The sequence below is a fragment of the Neofelis nebulosa genome, chromosome 10 (genome assembly GCF_028018385.1).
Source record: "Neofelis nebulosa isolate mNeoNeb1 chromosome 10, mNeoNeb1.pri, whole genome shotgun sequence".
Lineage (NCBI taxonomy): Eukaryota > Metazoa > Chordata > Mammalia > Carnivora > Felidae > Neofelis > Neofelis nebulosa.
This window is the reverse complement of record NC_080791.1, coordinates 48556401-48576327: the sequence shown is the minus strand read 5'-3', so window position 1 is coordinate 48576327 and position 19927 is coordinate 48556401. Positions and strand designations below refer to the sequence as shown.

The window sequence follows — 19927 nt, the reverse complement described above, 5'->3', positions numbered from 1 at the left end:
TCCTCTCTCTCTCTCTCCCTGAGTCACGGAACCTCGCCTGAGACCTTAGTTCCCGATAAAGCTTTTGACTCCTAAAATTTTTTGGCCTCTGACTCTTATCTTTACCCTGCCTTACACCTGACCCTAACACATACCACCAGACATTGTGGTAAGCAAATGCCTTACTTCCCACCCCCCCACCCCGATTTAATTATATGATTTTAACGCATTTGAATTTAGCCCAAGAGTGATCTTTATTTTCATTACATTATCAAGCAATTATAGCAAAGGCTGAGGCCATCTGTAGTAAAGCATACTACAAAGAGCATGCATTTATATAGGTAATATTTGTTTGGCAGTCAATGTGGGCCAGCCACTATTCTAAATATTTTACATGAAATGGTTCATCTAATCCTCACATTTCTAGGGGCAAGTACTATTACTATCTGCATTTTGTAGATGAGAAAATTAAGGCTCAGAGAGGTTAAGTGATTTGCTTAAGGTCAAACAACTAGTGAGGTGCTTTGGTAGGTTCTAACCTAGACACTTTGACCTGCAGGCTACACTCCACCAGCAAGGTTTAGTTAAATGTTAAATTCTCATAAACCCTGTGGGAACGATACTACCATTATGATCCCAATTTAATAATGAGGGGATTGTTCCAACCAATATCACTCTGCTAGTAAGTGGCTGAACCAGGCTTTTACACTCAGTCCCGTCTGATTCTTGGGTTTGAGATCTTAAATACCACCCACCAGTGCCGTTACTTACTTCCTTTTTAATCCCATTTAACATTAGAGATTAAGTAGATTTTAAGGGAAATAGAAATAATTACTCAAATAATATACTAACTATCCAGTCATAATATTCTAAAAATATTTAAAATACTGTTAAGCCAATTATTGGATTTTTATAAAATATTTGAAATACTGTTAAGCTAATATTAAATGTCATCATTCTGAAGAGAACCCAAATGACTATTCTTAAAAAAAAATTAATATAATGATCCATCTCACTGTTTATGTGATTCCCCAGGGTAACTACAATTATCTCAGGAGATTTGGGAGCCTTTAAAAAAATAAATTTTAACTTACTTTGACTATTTCAAAGATAAAATGTTATGTAGTATTTTTTGGGTATAACACATGAGAGTATTATAAATCAAAACAAATCACAACAGTATTATAAAAATATAATAACTTATTTCAGGATAGACCAGTTTAATCATTACCATTCATATTACTATTTTACTAAATGAGGAGTCACCATTTATATCTTAAAAATTAGAAAGAATTTATATGCCAGCCAAATCATGATTCAATAAGATTAAAAATTTATAGAAAAATATAAATGGTTTATCTTTATAAGGCCATTGCTTATAAGGACATTCCTACATAAATGTGCCCTTTCTCTGAGTTCATATTAAGCGTATTGATTTCCTTGACCTTCTGTAAAAACCACTATTGCAGTACTTCAAATCTCTAGGTAAGCACTGAATGTCAGAACATAAAAGAAGAGACTACATCATAGGTGGATTATGGCATAAATTTTAGTCAAATGGTGTCATATTGTGAGTCATTTATGTTTTTATTACCTTTAGGTCCTTTGAACAATTTGATTTCCACGACAGTCTCCAGAATGGGGCGTCTTCTACGCACGTACAGCCGGACAATAGAGCCCGCTTCTTTGAGGGCTTCCACGGCCTTACTGTGGGAAACCTCTGACACATCGACCTCGTTCACCCGCAAGATACAATCATTGACCCTGAAAGAAAGGGAAAGAGGCAAAAGTTAGGGGTGGCTAGGAGGATTTCTTAAAGAATATTGTCATTGTTAGCTACCCTTAAGAAGTGGGGGAGTGAATTAAGCAATTTTAAAATTTTATATTCAGAAGAAACAATTCAAATGAAATGAAGAACTCCCCAGCCTTCCAGGCATTTCCGAATGGACTGCACTATTGGTCAAACCCCATCTGGGATTCCAGTCCATTGGGACAGGGAGTGCATTGCACATGGTGCAGTGAGAAGGACACATTTGAAGGCCTCTGTCAGTCATGTAATTATTTTGATTGGTTTTAACTGCTTAAACTGAGGGTTATGATTGTCGTGGTTCTCAGAACTTACTATGGACTATACAGACATAGCAAATGTAACCTTATAGATTAATTTTTCTTGAACTTTTAATTTGCTAGTTATACAGGTAATATGTAGTCATTTCTGAAAATGTGTAAAATGTAACAATGTAGAAAGAAGAAAATATATACATGACCCGATCATCTAAAACAAAACTGTTAGCTTGCTGGTAAATTATATTCCGGTGTTTTTTCTTTCCCCCTCTAGTTTATAAAGCAGTATTATAGATATTAAAGTTCAAATTTCACAAAATTCAAAGAAAATCTCAGATAATCTTTACTTTAGGTATTTACTTTCAAAACCAAGCATTATGGTAAGTTCTGCACTAAACTCTCCTTTTTGCCATTTTCTCTTGGGAAGGAATAATTTGACTTTTCTATAAAGCTGTCCAATGTTTTATATTTACATGCCCATGGACTTCAAATCTCTTTTATAGTTATGATAATTAGTTTAAATGTTAACAATAGTTAAAAGTGTGAGGCTTGAGACTAGAAAGACTTCCTTCCTTTGTTCTGAATATCCATTCTAGCATTTCCCATCTCACTTTACCATGTTGCTAAGAGTAAAAAATATGGGCCTGCCCTTGCTTGACTTCCCTATCCTGTAACCACCACACATTCAGGTCTCCCTGCAAAGTATACCTGCATTGCATCCAGGTTTCTTCATCTGTACTGTTACCATCCCGGTTGAAGTCAACATCATCTCTCACCAAGATTATTTGTATGGCCTTCTACCTACTCTCCCTGGATCCTCTCTTCTCAATTTTTAATGCATTCTCTACATGGTAGCCAGGGTAAAACGAACACGATTGGTTGCTTACCGACCTTCCATTCCCATTTCCTTCTTCCCCACAGTGCTTGATGTCTCAGGACATCTATTGCTTAGCAAATAGTTGTTAAAGCAATAAAATAAGAAGCCTAAGTTCAATTATTAGGCCTTCCACACCCTAAGTTTGTAAACACTGATAATTAGCCTCTCAGCTTCTATGTTCACATCTGTAAATAAATACACTAGTAATATCTACAATAAAGACTTTGGGGGTGATTAAATGAGATAATGTACATGTAAGTCTTTAGCACAGACTATGGTATGTAACCAGCACCTAATAAATGGTTACTGGTAGCACTGAAAATTTTGATTTGTAATATTTTAATTATTAGATCCTTTCCATAAACTTATAGAATAAGACTTACCATCCACATTATAGAAATGAGAATTGTTCCAAGCGGCTCAAGTTCTTTGTCTAAAGCTGTCAGCAATTTGGGTAGACACTGGATATGATCTGAGGTATTCCTATTTCAAAAGTTGGGCTCTCTCCTCTCAGGATCACATTCACCTAATGTGATGAACAGTTTCATGTATACTGTGCACATCAATTCAAAATTATAACACGGTAGTGAAAATATGTAAAAAGTATGGGAAGAATTTTTCTATCATTTTTTCCCATAACTCTTCTATATGTGTTTGGGGAACTGAGTTATAGAGACTCTTGTCTCAATGAGAACCCTGATTAACCCCAAAATTCTGAGGTGTAACATTGCACTTATTAAGATTCAGTCATGTCATTTCATCATAACAGATGCTATGGCTTTAATAGGTTTGCACATACATTTCCTCTCTGCCAAAAAAAAAAAAAGGAAAAAAGGAAAATTACCAATTAAAATAGTTTTGAGAATGTAGGCAACATGGGTGCCAGCCGCCCTACAGCAGCTGGTCCTTTGAGAGTGGATAATTTTGTCATCTCATGATAATGCAAACACACAGTGTTTACCATCATCCTATGCTCAGAATATTAATCGTATCTTAAAACACTGCTTTCCATAGGAGGGAGGGGCTGGCATTTAAAAAAAATTCTGGATGCTCTATCTATTCAAACTGTACTAAATTTTTCCTTTCGTATATAGTGGAATCCTTAATTGTCAATTGCTGGGGTGAGGAAATCATAGCCTAAATTAGATGTTTGTTTTCCTGAACATGTGGAGGAAGTAGGCAACTTTAGTGCAGTGAAAAGAGCATCAGAGTAGCCTTCAGAACACTTGGATTTGAGTCCCAGCTGGGTGACCATGGTCAAGTCGCTTCATCTCTTTGAACCTCAGTCTCCATGAAAAGAAAGTAAGTGTGCCCAGAGTTAATGGGTAGAGTAACCAGACAGACAATGCACATGGGCGTATGTGTGACCTGTAGTATACAGTACATATGAGAGCTGCCGCTATTGATCAGTGAGTCGAAGATGCTGTGCTCAAGGACTTACTGAAAGGTGAACAAGATGGATATGGAAATTTTTTAGAGAGAGGGCCTGCTATGTGCCATATCATTCTAGTCACTTCATTTATTTACTGGTACTTAACCCCAACCACTTATGAAATATTGATTCTCATTTTACAGACAATGAAATTTACTGACAAGGTCACAGTGTTGTTGAGGGCAGGGACATCATTCCCAACCTGGTTTTCCCCTTTTCTGAAGCCTATGCTGATACCAAGTTCCCAGAATTTATTGTTGTAAATTAAAAAAAAAAAAAAAAACAAAAAAACAAAAAACAAAAAAAAAACCAAAAAGTGTGTGAGGGGCAGAGTTTATATATTCAAATTCTCAAAATAGAGAGGAATGAATATCAAGGAAAACTAGGGCACCCAACTTCCCTTCTTCCCCATCATTTGAAATAGCATCTGGCTAGAGAGTCATAGCTATTTAAAATTAATTTGCTTTTACTACTAGTAGATAACCTTTGTGAGTAAAGCCACCACTTGCATTCATTTTGAAACATACATATATCATTAACTTCAAATTCAAGTAATGCTTTGTCCAAATAAAAAGTACAGCTTTTATCACATTTCTGGTATGTGTTAGAAAACATTTCCTCCCCACTCTACTCATGTAAATGAGTTGATGGTTTCATTTTTTCAGCGCCTGTTGTTTCAAATATAAGTCTACAATATTCATTTCGTGAAATGAAACTGTCCAAGATTGAAACGCTAATTTTAATATTTTTCCTGTCTCATTTTCTTTAGAATTCTGGTGCATATCCTTGCAGAAAATGTCTTAGAAATAAACAGAACATTTCATCATTAACATGTCAACAGAATCACACCTAAATTTTCCATTAAGCAATTAAGTATTCTGGAATATGACATAGGATCACTGAAAAGCAAACTAATACCTGACAAATTATGTTCCAGTTTAAGGATACAACTGAAATAACATGTGTTACTTACTCTTTCATAGGTATTAAAATGATGTTCTGTTGTAAAATGAGCTTAGTGACTTTATACATTTGTTTTAGAATGTCATTTCCTTAACAATGGTCACCAAATGCTTGTGTTAAAAGTAAAAATTCCTGTTCATTATGCATTTAAAAATACTGAAAGGAAAGATGAGTTTTTAGCTTTTGTTCCTTGTGGATGTAGATAGAGATTAAAGATTTTTTTTTAATGTTTATTTATTTGTTTTTGAAAGAGAGAGTGTGAGTGGGGGAGGGGCAGAGAGAGAGAGGGAGGATCCAAAGCTGGCTCCTGTGTTGCAGACACAAAGCCTGATGCAGGGCTCCATGTAGGGCTCAAACTCATGAACTGTGAGATCATGACCTGATCAAGTCAGATGCTTAACCAACTGAGCCACCCAGGTGCACCGAGGTTACTGATGTTTTAAAAAGCATATATCTACTTTTGTGTTTCTTCCCAAGTTCTATAATGGACATATATCACAGCAGAGAATCTATGAGCAATGGGCTTGGGGGCCTTGCCACACTCTGATCCACCTGGGTCATGTCCCAGCTCTAGAACTTAGGAGCTATGTGGCTTTGGGCAAGTCACATGACATCTCAAAGGCTCAATTTCTTCATCTGGAAACAGGGATAATAAGATTGCTGCATGGATTTAGATGAATAGTACTGTGAAATAGTACGGCGCCTGACAAACAGTAAGGTATTATACTCATAAAAAAGGGATAAGCGATTTGCCTAAGAAATGTAAGAAGTGATTATAGTGGAGGAAAGAAGCTACAAAAGGTAGAGGAAGGGACAGAACTACAGTCAAGATACTGAAAATGTTTTTGAAAATTTTTACGAGAAAGGGAGGAAGAAATAAGATGAATGGGGTTTGGGGGGATGAAAAATGTGAAACAAACGGTTTTCAGTAAGTCTTATTTTATGAAATTTAATGTAATTCCCCTTTAATTTTACTCCTCAGCTGCCCCCAAGAAAATAGTTGTTTTGATACAACCTATATCTTTATGGAAACTGTGGTGAAAGCTTCTAAAGATCAGCACTTGGCAGATTTCCCACCACCTTGTGCCTCTCTGTCCTTGCTCCACTCCACACATCTAATGATACCCAGTCATACACAGACCCTCGCAAGACTTGATTCAAAAGTATGTTTTAAGTCACAGAGTCTGAAACTTAACTTTGCAGCAGTTATTTTTTTTTAAGTGTATTTTGAGGGAGAGAGAGCGTGCACACACATGAGTGGGGGTGGTGGGGTGGGGGACAGGGAGAAAGAGAAAGAGAGAGAGAGAGAGGGAGAGAGAAAGAATCCCAAGCAGGTTCTGCACTGTCATTGAGGAGCCTGACTTGGGGCTCGAACTCAGGAAACGTGAGATCATGACCTGAGTCAAAATTGAGTTGTAAACTTAACCAGCTGAGCCACCCCAGTTCCCCAGCTATTGGTTTTTAAGGGGTATTACTGACTTGGCTTATTCTTTATTGTCTCCACTTACTATTACCTTTTTTTGGTCTAATAGATAAATTAATTACAGACCAAAGGGCCACACCATGAAGGAACCTGATCAATGTTTAATGTGTTGAAGGAAATATAATAAAACACTATCAAATGGAGAACACTAGCTAGGGAACTATACTATATGCACCTAAAGAGGACAATTGATCACTTAAACTCAGAATCTGTTTAAAAGGGATGACTCCATAGATTTCATGTAAACTATAAGGAAACCAGAAAAGCTCTGAAGGTTAAGGCAACAAAAAGGTCTTATTTTTCTTTTATTCCTAGAATCATTAAAGGTAGGTTAAGAACAAAATAATACTCAAAACTTTACTTTAAAAAAGACAGGAACTTTATGCCAGCAAAAAGAAAAATAAATACCACACACACACACACACACACACAGGCTGATCTGAATGGCTTCAAATCATTATGACCTTTCCTGAATTTACTTAGTTGTATCTGTCTGCTCTCCTCCTGGACCCTTTTATGAAGTGCACATGAGTGCTTGCTGAAAATCCTAAAAATCCACCATCAACTAAAATTAATGAAATTTCTCACCTTAAAAATTCAACTATTGGGGTGTCTGGGTGGTTCAGTTGGTTAATCAACTGACTCTTGATTTTGGCACAGGTCATGATCTCACGGTTTGTGGGTTTGAGCCCCATGTTGGGCTCTGTGTTGAAAGCCTGGAGCCTGCTTCAGATTCTCTCTCTCTTTCTCTCTCTCTCTCTCTCTTTCTCTCCCTCTCTCTCTTTCCCTCCCCCCTCTCTCCAGCCCTCCCTCTCATGCTCTCTCTCTCTCTCTCAAAAATAAATAAATGTTAAAATATTAACCTATTATATTGACCTCATTAGGTGCTATTAGTCCATTATAACTGAGAATAAAGAAATAAAAATCAGCTTATTTTAATAGTTTTCCAGGAAAGGAAAAGGATTAGTGTTTCAGAAGCATCAGCTATGTGCCAATGTGGTAATATCTGTTGGTAGTTTTTCTCCAACAAATATCCACATGGTTGCAAAAGTGTTAAGTTCATGTAGCTTGGATCATGGATCACTCGTCAGGTTTGGCCAGTTCCTCTTTTGGGGAATTTGGAACTGAAACCATGAGATTCAGATTTTATCTGAATAGAAAACAATAGTAGCCTGAGAGTTTAACATTGGGCAGCATTTTCTCCCATGTTGACTGAAATGGCAAAAGCTTGTCTGCAAGAAGATGGAGAATAAAGCAGATGTATGGACAGAAGCAAGGGCTTCAGACAGTTGGAGGGATCCTCCTGGGCTTCCCCACAATACTTCTGTCCATGGATGTCCTTCCCAGGGCTTTGTTGTCCAATTCATCCTGGAATCTGAGAAGATGCTTCATGTGTCTTTCAAATTCATTCCCCTTTTGAATTAAGTTAGTTCAGGTGGATGCGCACTACCTGCCAACAAAAATTTCTAATATAGACAGACTTTGTGACCAGCGCTTAACATGCATTATCTCTTTTAGCTGTTCCCTATTTTCTTTTTGTTTTTATTATTTTATTATTTTTTTCTTTTTTGAGAGGGGGTGGTAGAGAGAGAGAAAGAGAGAGTGGGAAAGTGGGGGAGGGGCAGAGAGAGAGAGGGAGAGAGAGAGAGAGAGAGAGAGAGAGAGGGAGAGAAAGTGGGGAGGGGCAGACAGAGAGGGAGAGCGAATCTTAAAAACGCTTGAGACAGGGCTCAATCTCACGACCAACTTGTGAAATCATGACCTGAGCCAAAACTAAGAGTCAGACACTTAACCGACTGAGTCCCCCAGGTGCCCGCCTATTTTCTTTTCAATACTTAACTCAAGTTCATCTTATATTCTGGGAAGTCATCCCTGGCTCACTTGGCTGGTCCAGTGTCCCTCCACAAGTTGCCAGTGCAACATATTAATAGGGTTAGCAGATTTAGCAAATAAAGAGTATAAAAGATCTCGTTAAATTTGGCTTTGAGATAAAACAATAATATTATTCAGAAAAACAAACACTTTTTTTTAGTGTAAGTATGTTCTATACCATGTTTGAGACTTACTAAAAGTTACTAGTATTTGATATTCAAATTTAACTGGGTATACTGTATTTGTAAAAATACAGTATTTATAAAAGCACTCAACTATGCTTATATATATGCTTATATATTTTACGACATAGATTGAAACTCAAACAGGTTTATAGTAACAGTAAGTCATGTCTAAATAATCTCAAAGGTCATGCACTCTATTGTCCACATTTTTCTGGTTTGTTAAAAAAAATTTTGGGACTGGTTTAAGGATGAATCCCAACTATTGACTGGCCATAAGTGGGGTCAAGGATCATACTGGCAAGCAGAAAAGCCAAGTAAAATCAAAATCTAGATCAATGGTTCTTAAACTTTGTTATGCATTAGTTATGTGGAGAGCTTGTTAAACCACAGATTTCTGGGCTCCACCCTGAGTCTGTGATTCAATAGGTCTGGAGTAGGAGAGCGGATTTGGGTTTCTAACAAAGTCCTTGGTGATGCTGGCCATGCTGGCCATGCTGGCCTGGGACCATACTCTGAATACCACTGTACTAGGTTTTGAGGGGTTACTCACTTGGCTTATATGCAGTTCATTCTAAAATTAACAGGAATATTCAATTTTATATAGACCAAATTGACTGCGGTAAAAGTCCTGAGCTGAATCTGGACCCAATCCCCTCAGTGTTGCAGCTTTTCGTTCTCTGGAATGAAGTTTCTGAGGGAATTTGGGCCAGGAGACCTCAGCTGCCACAGTGTGTCTGTGCAATATGTAAGCCATTTTCCAGCTCTCATTTTATATCTATTGGTCTTTCCCTCTTTTCCTTCAGCAAAGACCAAGTGATAGCCACTTCATTCTACATTTTAAAAATAGGTTTTCTGTTCTTGTCTCTAATTCTGGGTGAGAGTAACTCAGGTTTATGATGCATAGAAGCCATCCCCTACAGTGAATGTACTGTTTTTCTCTATTTGCCACTTCATTTCCCTTATATAAAATGTTTGCAGGATTCTCTGCAGCTGTCATCTGGGAAAGAGCAGAGCTTTACACAATGGGAGAAGAAATTGGCTATTTCAACATCAGTGATTGGTCTTTTTCGGCACTTTCCCAGAAAACCAGAGAGGCCAGCAACAAATCTTGAGCCAGGTAACTTAGTGAGCAAACATGGAAAAGAGGCATGAAATGGGAATTTCAAAAGGAAAAGATCGTAGGACTGGAGACCACTCAGACCAATAATCTGTCTGCAGACAAAAGTGCACGTCAATTTTCATGAAATGAGGTCCTGGTACCTCCCACCTGGATCACTACAGTAGCTTCCTAGCTGTTTTTCCCAATTGCCAGGTTAAGTAGTCCCCTTCCACTTCATCCTGACACACAAGCCCAGCTTCAACTTTTTAAAGCATCTCTATCATCATTTCTTCTCCCTCGAAATTCAACATCAATCAATCAAAGTTACTTAACCCATATAAAATAAAAACCACTTATCTTTGCATTACTAATGTCTGGCACACAGTTATCACTTACAAACAAATGAACATCATTGAAAGGATTCTAACTCTGACCCCTCTTCAATCCCATTCTAGCTAATTCTTATGGGCATTGTTCTGAGAACATAAGGAGCTCATTCCTTGCTTCTGCATTTTATTTCATGATATTTTCTTCCTCGCAAAGACCTAATCAAGACCAAACTCATTCAAGGACAAGCTCATAATCCATAGCTTCATAAAATGTTTCCTAATCACTCAAATCCTCATTGCGCATATTGCTGAAAGTGTAAATACATGATAGATTCTCATTAAAGAGCTACAGATTGACTTGGTACCCCCCCCCCACAGAACCTAAAGCAAGTATACACATTAGGAAATATATTTTTAAACGTTAGATTTGATTTCCTGTTTTCCTCTACTCAAACCTGTTCCAATCCCAGAAATTGATATGAATCAACTTATATGAACTTCATAATTATACATCTCATTCTAATTAGATGGGGTTTAATGATATTGATGATAATTTCAGTGAAAAGTTGAGAACTACAAAAAACATGGTATTTTGGGAAGAATATTGAGTTATAAATCAGATGTGAATTCTAATCCTGGTTCTGCCACTTTCCAGTTAAGTAAGTCATTTCCCACCCCCCAACCCCACTCTCGTTTCAATTGGGTTCAGTGATGCTACAATTCTCTTTTGGCTTGGGTTCTATAAATCTAGGTTCAAGGTCAGCTCATCCTGGCATCTATCTCTACTTGCAAGTCTGGAGTTCATGTCCAAATTGAGAGGAATGACAAATTATCCTCATCTTTTCCCAACAAACGACTCTGTATGTCATTTTTATTCTCTATCAAGGTAAATTATGCCATCACCAAAAGTGGGAAGTTCTGCTGTCTTAACCACACATCCAATATGTCACTTTTTGTTTGTTTATTTAAGGTTTTTCTCTTTATCTTCAGTTATCCTATCTAAGATCTGGCCCTTATTGTTAATCACCAGATTCTGGGGGAAAAAATCAACTAGTCTTCTTTCCAGATTTGCTCCCATAATCCATCTTCCAGTTTATTGACAGAATGGTGTTACTGAAAACACACCTGATTGCTTTATTCTATTTATTAGTCTTTAATTGCCCTCCATTCCCCACAGATTTTCAAATATTTTGAAAATCAAAGCAAAGAGGCCCTTTCTTCAAATGAAATCTTACTAAGTAGCCATATAATATATACTTAAGCTTTTTGTATGTAACAAAAGCAGTTTCTGTAACTTCTGCATTGGGAAGGGATAGGTATCAAGTGCAGCTTGATGAAAGGCCCTCATTTGTTACCTCTCAGAGGTCTCTGAGGAATCCAGAGTCAGGGTACTGTATATGATTGAGCTAGTTAGTACTGAGAGAAATCCAGGGGAAGCCCTTTGTTCAAGTCAAGTGAGTGCCCTGGTGCTGGTCTGGGTCTGCTAAAGCGGGTATTTTTTTTCCTAATTTACATAAAGGCTTCCTGTGGGCCAGGGGTAGTGCTACTCCTGGAACTCTGTGAAACATAAATTGAGTCCACCTGCCTTTTTGGATAAAGCCCAAAGACCTTCACAAAGCAAACAGGTCTTTCTACAGTCTGGTTTCTATTCACCTACTCAGCACTGTCTGTTGTATCATTAATAGTTTCTTCAAACATCATGCAAGTTCATAGTTCAGGACTGTCCATCTGCCTGAATAGGCAACTTCAGACTTTACATTTGTCTGAAAACCTTACCCATTCTAAGACTAATGCCAATTCTGAAGCAGCTTTATGGTTTAAGAGGGAATATAGAAAAACAAGCTATTAAATTTCAGTATGTTAAGTGCTATGGCAACAGCAACAGAGGATGCTGGAGGGGCACATAATGAGAGAACATTATCTGGTGTAGGGAGGCCAAGGAAAACTTCTTGGAGCAACTGAGGTAGGTGAGACCTGAAGGCCAAATAGAAGTTAGCCAGGTGAATAAAGAGAGATGTGTTCCTGGAATAGCTTAGTGGCTAGTGAGTTGAGGAGCACAGATGGAGTCTTGAAGGCCTCATAAAGCATGCTAAGGAACTGGACTTGAACCTAAAGGCAATGAAAGCCGTTGTAGTGCTTAGCTAGAATAGTGTTCTAGAACAATTTCTCCAGGTACAGTGTGGAGATTATGGAGACTTGATTATATTTTGGAGATGGAGTTGGGGTAGAATAAAGCAAGGATTGTTTTAAGATGCTATTGTATAATCCTGATAAAGTTATGGTGGCCTGGATTAAACCAGTAGCAGAGGCAGTCAGGATAGAGCTAAGAGAAGAGGTGAGAGGGCTATTTCAAACCTACTAAGCATGCTGATGGGTTGGATGAGGGAGGTAAGGAAAAGGAGGAAGTGTTTTATTTAAACTTTTATCTCTAACTATAAATCATGAGACACTTGAGGAGAGTAATTCTATCTTAAATTCATTTTTATAACTTTAGTATCTAGCATTGTGCCTGGCACAGAGCTGGCAGTGAATATATGTTTGATAAATAAATGAATGAATTTTAAAATCGGGGAAGTTAGTCAATGACATCTTTGCTGCCAGTATCCATACTTTTCCTCATCCTTTCCAGTGACCTTGTCCCATGAGAATGCTGTGTCTTATGTCCTCTTGTTTCTCCTCTATAAATATAATCAACTGAAATATAATCACTGTAAGAAACAAGCTATCATTCACAAGCATATTTGCATTAAAAAAAGAACTCTGGCAAGAGGGCAAGATACAAACAAATAAAAAAAAGCAAGTAATCAAAGATAAAATCTCAAATATTAGTTGAGAGATGTAATATAATATGCACAAACATGCACGTTCATTCAACACTTACCGAGCATCTGCTACATAGGGCCAGGTATTGTGCAGGCACTAAGGACACAGTGGTGAATGAGAAAGGTATGGATGGCCCGTGACATGGGCGTGGAGAGAAGGAGACTGACAAGGAAACCCTAAATCACATCACAAGGACAACAGCCTGTATCTCTTAAATACAAGACTAGTTCTAGCTTAACCATGTCTTTCAAACTTTAGGGTTGAAGTTTTAATTTCAAGTTTTTGTTTACTATTCTTTTTAAAAAATATTTTTAATGTTTATTTATTATTTTGAGAGAGAGAGAGAGAGACAGAGAGAAAGAGAGAGAATGAGCAGGGGAGGCGCAGAGAGAGAGAGGGAGACACAGAATCTGAAGCAGGCTCCAGTCTCTTAGCTGTCAGCACAGAATTGGACATGGGGCTCGAACTCACCCACCATGAGATCATGACCTGACCAGAAGTCAGATGCTTTACTTACTGTGCCACCCAGGTGCCCTGCTATTCTTATGATTATTATAATTCTTGGAGCTTAATTGATGGAATGAGGAGAATTGAACCCTAAGCAAGAATTCAAGTACATTATGTGGCAAACTGCTTGCAGTCTTGCCCCTTGTTTTGAACTGCTCTTCACTTACCATGAACATAAAAGCTGTGCCTTGATGTTCCCCCATGGGGTGTGTGCAGTAACTTATGAACCAGTTGATGTTCTATATACTACTACTTACACAGAGCAAATATACATTATCTGATGGTAAGTGATTTTGGCAGTTTATAAGATGCATAAAATATTTAAGAGGAAATTGTCAGGATCTTTAAAGATTCTTAAAACTGTAAATATTAAATCTCACAGTGAGTAAATTCATTGTTAAAAAGAAACAATTTTCAGCATTTGTACAGTTCAATAACAAATAAGATATGTGTCTAACTTAATTCATTTGTTTTCTTATCTATTAGATTTCTCCCCACTAGAACACAAGCTCTAGGAATGAAGAACTCTGGTCTCTACTGTTCTCTTTTTTATCACCAGTGGCTGGCATTGCCCCTCACACAATAAGCCTCCACTATCCACTCAGTTTTCCTTGTTCCTTTTCTCTCCTCACCTCTAACTCCAATCCGTCAGTAGAATCAATCTAACTCCAAAATAGATCCCAACTTACCCTTGTCTCTACATTTCCACTACTACTACCCAGTCCAAGTCACCACCACTTCTACCTGGACATATTAGCTCACTGGTTCTACTCCTGTTCTTTAGAATATGTTCTCTACATAGAAGCCAGAGTAGCTGACTTTTAAATTTAGGTCAGATGCTATCACTCACCCCTTGCTTAAGCCCTCCAACCTCTTCTTATATCCTGTAAAATAAAATCCAAACCCCTTACCTGTCTTACATGCCTTACCTGGCTCCCATTTCTTCCTGTGCTCTCATCTTTTCCCCGGCTCCACCTTGTCCCCTTCACTCTAGCCACACTGATTCTATTTTATGTATGTATGTATGTATGTATGTATGTATGTATGTATGTATTTATTTATTTATTTTAGTATGTGCTTAGCTTAACTCTGCCTTGGGACACTTGATCTTAGTGTTCCTTCAACTTTGAAAGTCTTGCCTCATAGTTGCTTGGATAGCTCCTTTTTGTCATTAAGATCTTACCTTAAGTGCCATCTTCTTTTTTTTTTATTTTTTTTTATTTTTTATTTTTTTTTATTTTTTAATATATGAAATTTACTGTCAAATTGGTTTCCATACAACACCCAGTGCTCATCCCAAAAGGTGCCCTCCTCAATACCCATCACCCACCCTGCCCTCCCTCCCACCCCCCATCAACCCTCAGTTTGTTCTCAGTTTTTAACAGTCTCTTATGCTTTGGCTCTCTCCCACTCTAACCTCTTTTTTTTTTTTTTTTTTTCCCTTCTTAGAGAAGCCTTCATTGAGCACCCAATCTAAAGTAGCCACGTAGTACTCATTCTACATCACTCTGCTTTAGTCTTTTCATAGCACTTATTACTTGTGATATTTTGTATATTTATTTATTTTCTGCCCAACAGACAAAAATGTAAGTTCCTTAGAACAGGAACCTTGTCTTGTTGACCATTTTATTCTTAATGCTTAGGACAGTGCCAAGCCCTCAGCAGTCACTCAAAAAATAGTTGAATAACAAATAAATTAATGAAGGGATGAATGAATAAACAGTAGTTCTACCTAACTTGGATTGGGTTTGTCAACAATAAAATATGTATAATCTTGCTATCCAGATTTGAACTCTAGCTCAAAGACCTTCTTAAATTCAAACCCATAATTATCAGAATTATTTAGTACTGGCAAAGGCTATGAGCAATTTTCTATACAGCACATAATGCTAAATTGCTCAGAGGTAGTAATTTTTGAGGGTAGATGATTAGTGATGCTGTTTTTGACCTTTTCTAAGTTGCAATAATCAGCTGTTATTGTTTATATGATTTCATAATACCCATACCCCTCATCTCTTCCTAGGATAAATCATATTTCATAAAGTAAATTCAAATTAATTTTGTGATGAAAACTAATGACACATTTTCAGACTGGTATTATTCTGTGATCCCATAAACCAGAAATAGCACTCCCTGATTTAATGGTTGAATTGGTATGTTTGCAAATGGTATGCTTAGTCCTTATACTTGTTCTCAACTATGAAGGTCAAACTCAGAGGCTTGGGATGGCAACCAGAAGGGCTAAGGGCACCGAGTAGGGTACCTTTGCTGGCAGATATCTTCTCTCTTTCAGTAAGTGGGTTTCATTTGAATTCATAATTTTCTCTTTGAAAATACAAGTAAACCAACTGCTATCTATCATTATGCATGACTCTCCATGCAGAAAATGGGACTTATTTTAGAGCACAGGAAGACTAGGGGACTCTATGAGGGGTAATTTTATGGAAGAATTTATTGAAGGAGACCATAGCCACCAGGACAGCAGAGAAGAGGAGCTTCCAGAAGATGAAGGAGACCAGAAAGAGACCTAAAAGCAAAACTACACATTTTCTGGGACTCCTATGACAACAGATGTAGTAACCTCCAGAAACAGTGTTTATAAAGCACTTCAACAATATTACCTGTTTTTATTCTTAAAGCCTGGAAATATGCCATGCAAATATTTCTACATTTTCAAGTGGAAAAGCTAAGGCTTAGGCAAGTTAAGTAACCTTACTCAAATTCACACAGTAGATAAAATATGGAAATAAAAATTATACATTCATCTTATGGCTGCTGGTCTTATTTCCTTGCTATTTATCACTCCTGTTTATGCTGCTGTCACTTGGTCCTTCTGTTACAACTGTCTGGCAAAACTCCAATCCTGATTGAACCCAACCCTCCATCTCCCTCATTGCCTCTTCCAGAGCAGCTGAACACTGAAGTGCTGAAGAAAATCAATGAATTACATGAATCACTATACCTTCATGATTTCCAAACACCCTGGTCAGCTTGCTATCCCTTGTTGTGTAATGATCATCCCCGACTTTTTTTTTTTCTCTTCTGTCACTTCCAGCACCTAAGTTTGTTTGATACTTCCAAGAGAGAAAAAGAAACTATCTGATGAAAAGTTCCTCAATTTATGATTCCGAATTTACCTGCTTTACTACATGCAAGGCCATGTTCTTCTGTTTCTTCCTATTACAGTGGAGAAAGTTCCTTTCTGATACCAAAGGTCCATCAACTCACTGGTTTTTTTTAAAGATCTCACCTGATCATTTAATCTCTTTATATCCTGTATCCTTAAACCCTATCTCTATATCTAACCCATTCTCTGAACATTCAAAATGTTTTGGTATCTCTTATCTTTTGAAAATGTTTTCATGAACTTGATATCTTGGCTACTCTCCTCTTTCCTCTTTACAAACCAAATTTATTAAATGAGCTGTTTACATATATTCTCTGTTTCTTCCTTCCCATTCTTTCTTTATTCCCATTGTTTCTTTATTCAAATCTAGTTTCCTTGCAATGCCCTTACCAAGAAAAACAGAAAATATTCGTACTAAATTCACAAGTCATCTGTTTTTGGCCAAATGTAATACAATCTCTTTAGTCCTGATTTTAGTTGATCTTACACCAGTGTTGAAGCCAGTTGCTTACTCCTTCCTTAAAATATCTTCTCCTGTTTTCTGTGACTCTCCTGCTTATTTCCCTGCCTCTCTGATCACCCCTTTTTACATCCTCATTTTAGTTCTCTTCCAATCTATAGGTCTGTATACATGGAAAACAAAAGTAAAAACATAATTATGCTCTGTTTTGCATGCTTTAAGTTGATATCTATTTTTTTCATCATAAGTTTAAATAATAGCAAATTATTTAATTTCTGGACTATTTTGAATTGTAAACTTTTATTTTCAACTGTGACATCATTACTTCAAATTTATATACTGGATTGTAAATATATACTAATTTGAAATCCATGATCACAAATTTAAAATATAAATTTATATGCACTTTTGGAGAAGTTGTACATTTTCTTTCTTTTTTTCCCCTTGAACTGATGCTTTCATTTCACGTCCCTCAAATTTTATCCTATTATATTCTATGTTAGAACATCTTATGTGGATCACCCTAACATACTTATATAAAACAAAAATGCATGCACACATATAAATCCTATGTTTTTTTCAAACTTCTTGTGATATAAGCCTCTAAATGTTAAAAAAATTCTGAGTTTATAATGATAATTATTAATAATAAACAATTGATGAAAATAACCTAAATATAGGGGCTCCTGGATGGCTCAGTTGTTTGAATGTCTAATTCCTGATTGTGGCTCAGGTCACGATCCCAGCATCATGGGATTGAGCCCCTCATTGGGCTCCACATTGAACATGGAGCCTGCTTGAGATTGTCTCTGTCTCCCTCGCCTCTTGTGTGTTCTCACTCTAAAATAAAATAGTAACAACAACAACAACAACAACAACAACAACAACTAAAGAAAATAACCAAAATAGATTCTGAAATTTCAATGTACAAATCTAAAACTGATAAAAATGCAATTGTACTTGGGATTCATTTCTTGATGGAGTAAATGAAGCACTTTAAAATTACCTCATGTTTCCATTGATGAATATAAATTAATGGTAGAATAAGACAAGATTCAGTTTTCCTATTTTTCATTTCTAAGAATTTAAGTGCTGAGAAAAACTTGCTCACAAAAACAAGTAGATGGGAATGGAATGAGAACTTTGAATTCCTTTCAAGTAAAATACCTCAAATCCCTTAATCTATCATTAAAACTATTTTAATAATCTGTCAGATAACAATCCCTTTCAATTTCATTAAGAGAAAAAAATGGGAATCCACATACCTTACATAATTAATGACCCAATTATTAACTTCATTGATTAAAGTCATTGATTTCCTCATCCTGAGCAACAATATTTCAGACTGTTTCTTTATATCTAGCAGTAAAATAATACTGTTAAGTTAGTAGTGAAATAGTACTAAATAGTAAATAGAGCCAAAGTAGGATTGGGGATGGGTAAGACATAGACCTTTCTTTTGTAAAATAGGAAAAGAGCAATTATAAATGGAAAGGTGGTAACAAAGAATCAGTATGAAGTGGCAGGCTACTTCCTAGGTGGTTACGTTTTGTCATTCTGTACATATTCAAGGCAATCTCTTAATTCCTTGGTCTCAAAGATTCACAGTTAATGTTCCCAGCCACATCTCTCAGAGTTTCCAATCTGTATGTTCAACTGTCTATGTGATATGTCGACTGGAATTCCCCGTAGGCATCTTAAATGTAATACTGTTCAAAATGGAACTATTAAACGTATCTTCCAACTTTGCCTCTCCACTAGCCTTTACCAATTCTCATGTTCCCTACCTCAAAGTCATTCCAATAATTCTACTAGATGGTAAACTTAATGAAAATAAGGATGCTGTGCACACAGCACATGATATGGGGTCCCAGACAGAGAAGGCACTTTTATTTTGGAGGAATACAGTTTTTTCTCACATCCAACTCCCATTAGTCATTAAGCTTTATCAAATTTACTCCTTAAGTACATTTCAGAATCTGTCTACTTTGCTCTTTTTGTGAGCATCTTAGTCCAAACTCTTACCATTCATCACCTGAATTACTGTAATAGCTTCCTAAGCTGTTCTCCCTGCATGTACTCTTGTCAGCCAAGCCAGACCTCCACAGCAATCAGAGTAATGGTTATAGCTAACAATTTAGTTCAGCCATTGTCTCATCAAAACATTCAAGGTTTCATGATGCTTTTAGAAGGATAAGAACAAATTACTAAGGCATCAAGACTCTATCTGCCTGATTTTTCATGTGCACTTCTTTATTTTCATCTTGGGCCTGTCTTCCCTCTCTCACCAGCTCTAGTGCCAGTGGCCTCTACCCTGTTCCCCTTCAGGCCTTTGGACATGGACCTGTTCTCTCTGCCTGAAGACTGTACTCCTTCTATCTTGGCTAGCACTCACTTGTCAAGTCTCGGATTACATACCTCGTCTCTGCAAGGCTTCCACTGGATACCCTAGACTATGTTAGGTCATATGCCACTGCAGCCTTTCAAGCTTATGAACGTCCTTATATTAACACTTAATTTTGGCTCTATGTTTACTGTGATAGAGTACCGAAAGCACAGATCCTGCTTTTCTTGTTTCCTGCTTTATCCCAGCTCCAAGTGTCTGATATATAGCAGAATACTCAGTAAATACTTATAAGGACAAGCAGATAACAAAAGTCTGGGAGTAAAATGGAAGGCTCAGTGTCAGTGTAATAAATATTTGCTTTACTCCTTACATTAGTCATT

At 37.0% G+C, this 19927-nt stretch overlaps 1 protein-coding gene across 29 annotated transcripts in view; it reads right to left on the bottom strand.

Annotated features, from left to right (window-relative positions):
• DLG2 (discs large MAGUK scaffold protein 2) overlaps positions 1 to 19927 on the bottom strand; it is a 2097061-nt gene that overhangs the window by 554830 nt on the left and 1522304 nt on the right. For all 29 annotated transcript variants that reach the window (XM_058690298.1, XM_058690294.1, XM_058690296.1 and 26 more), the window contains one exon: positions 1574 to 1743. In XM_058690298.1, coding sequence (XP_058546281.1) covers positions 1574 to 1743 — 170 coding nt within the window. The remainder of the gene's footprint in view (positions 1 to 1573; positions 1744 to 19927) is intronic.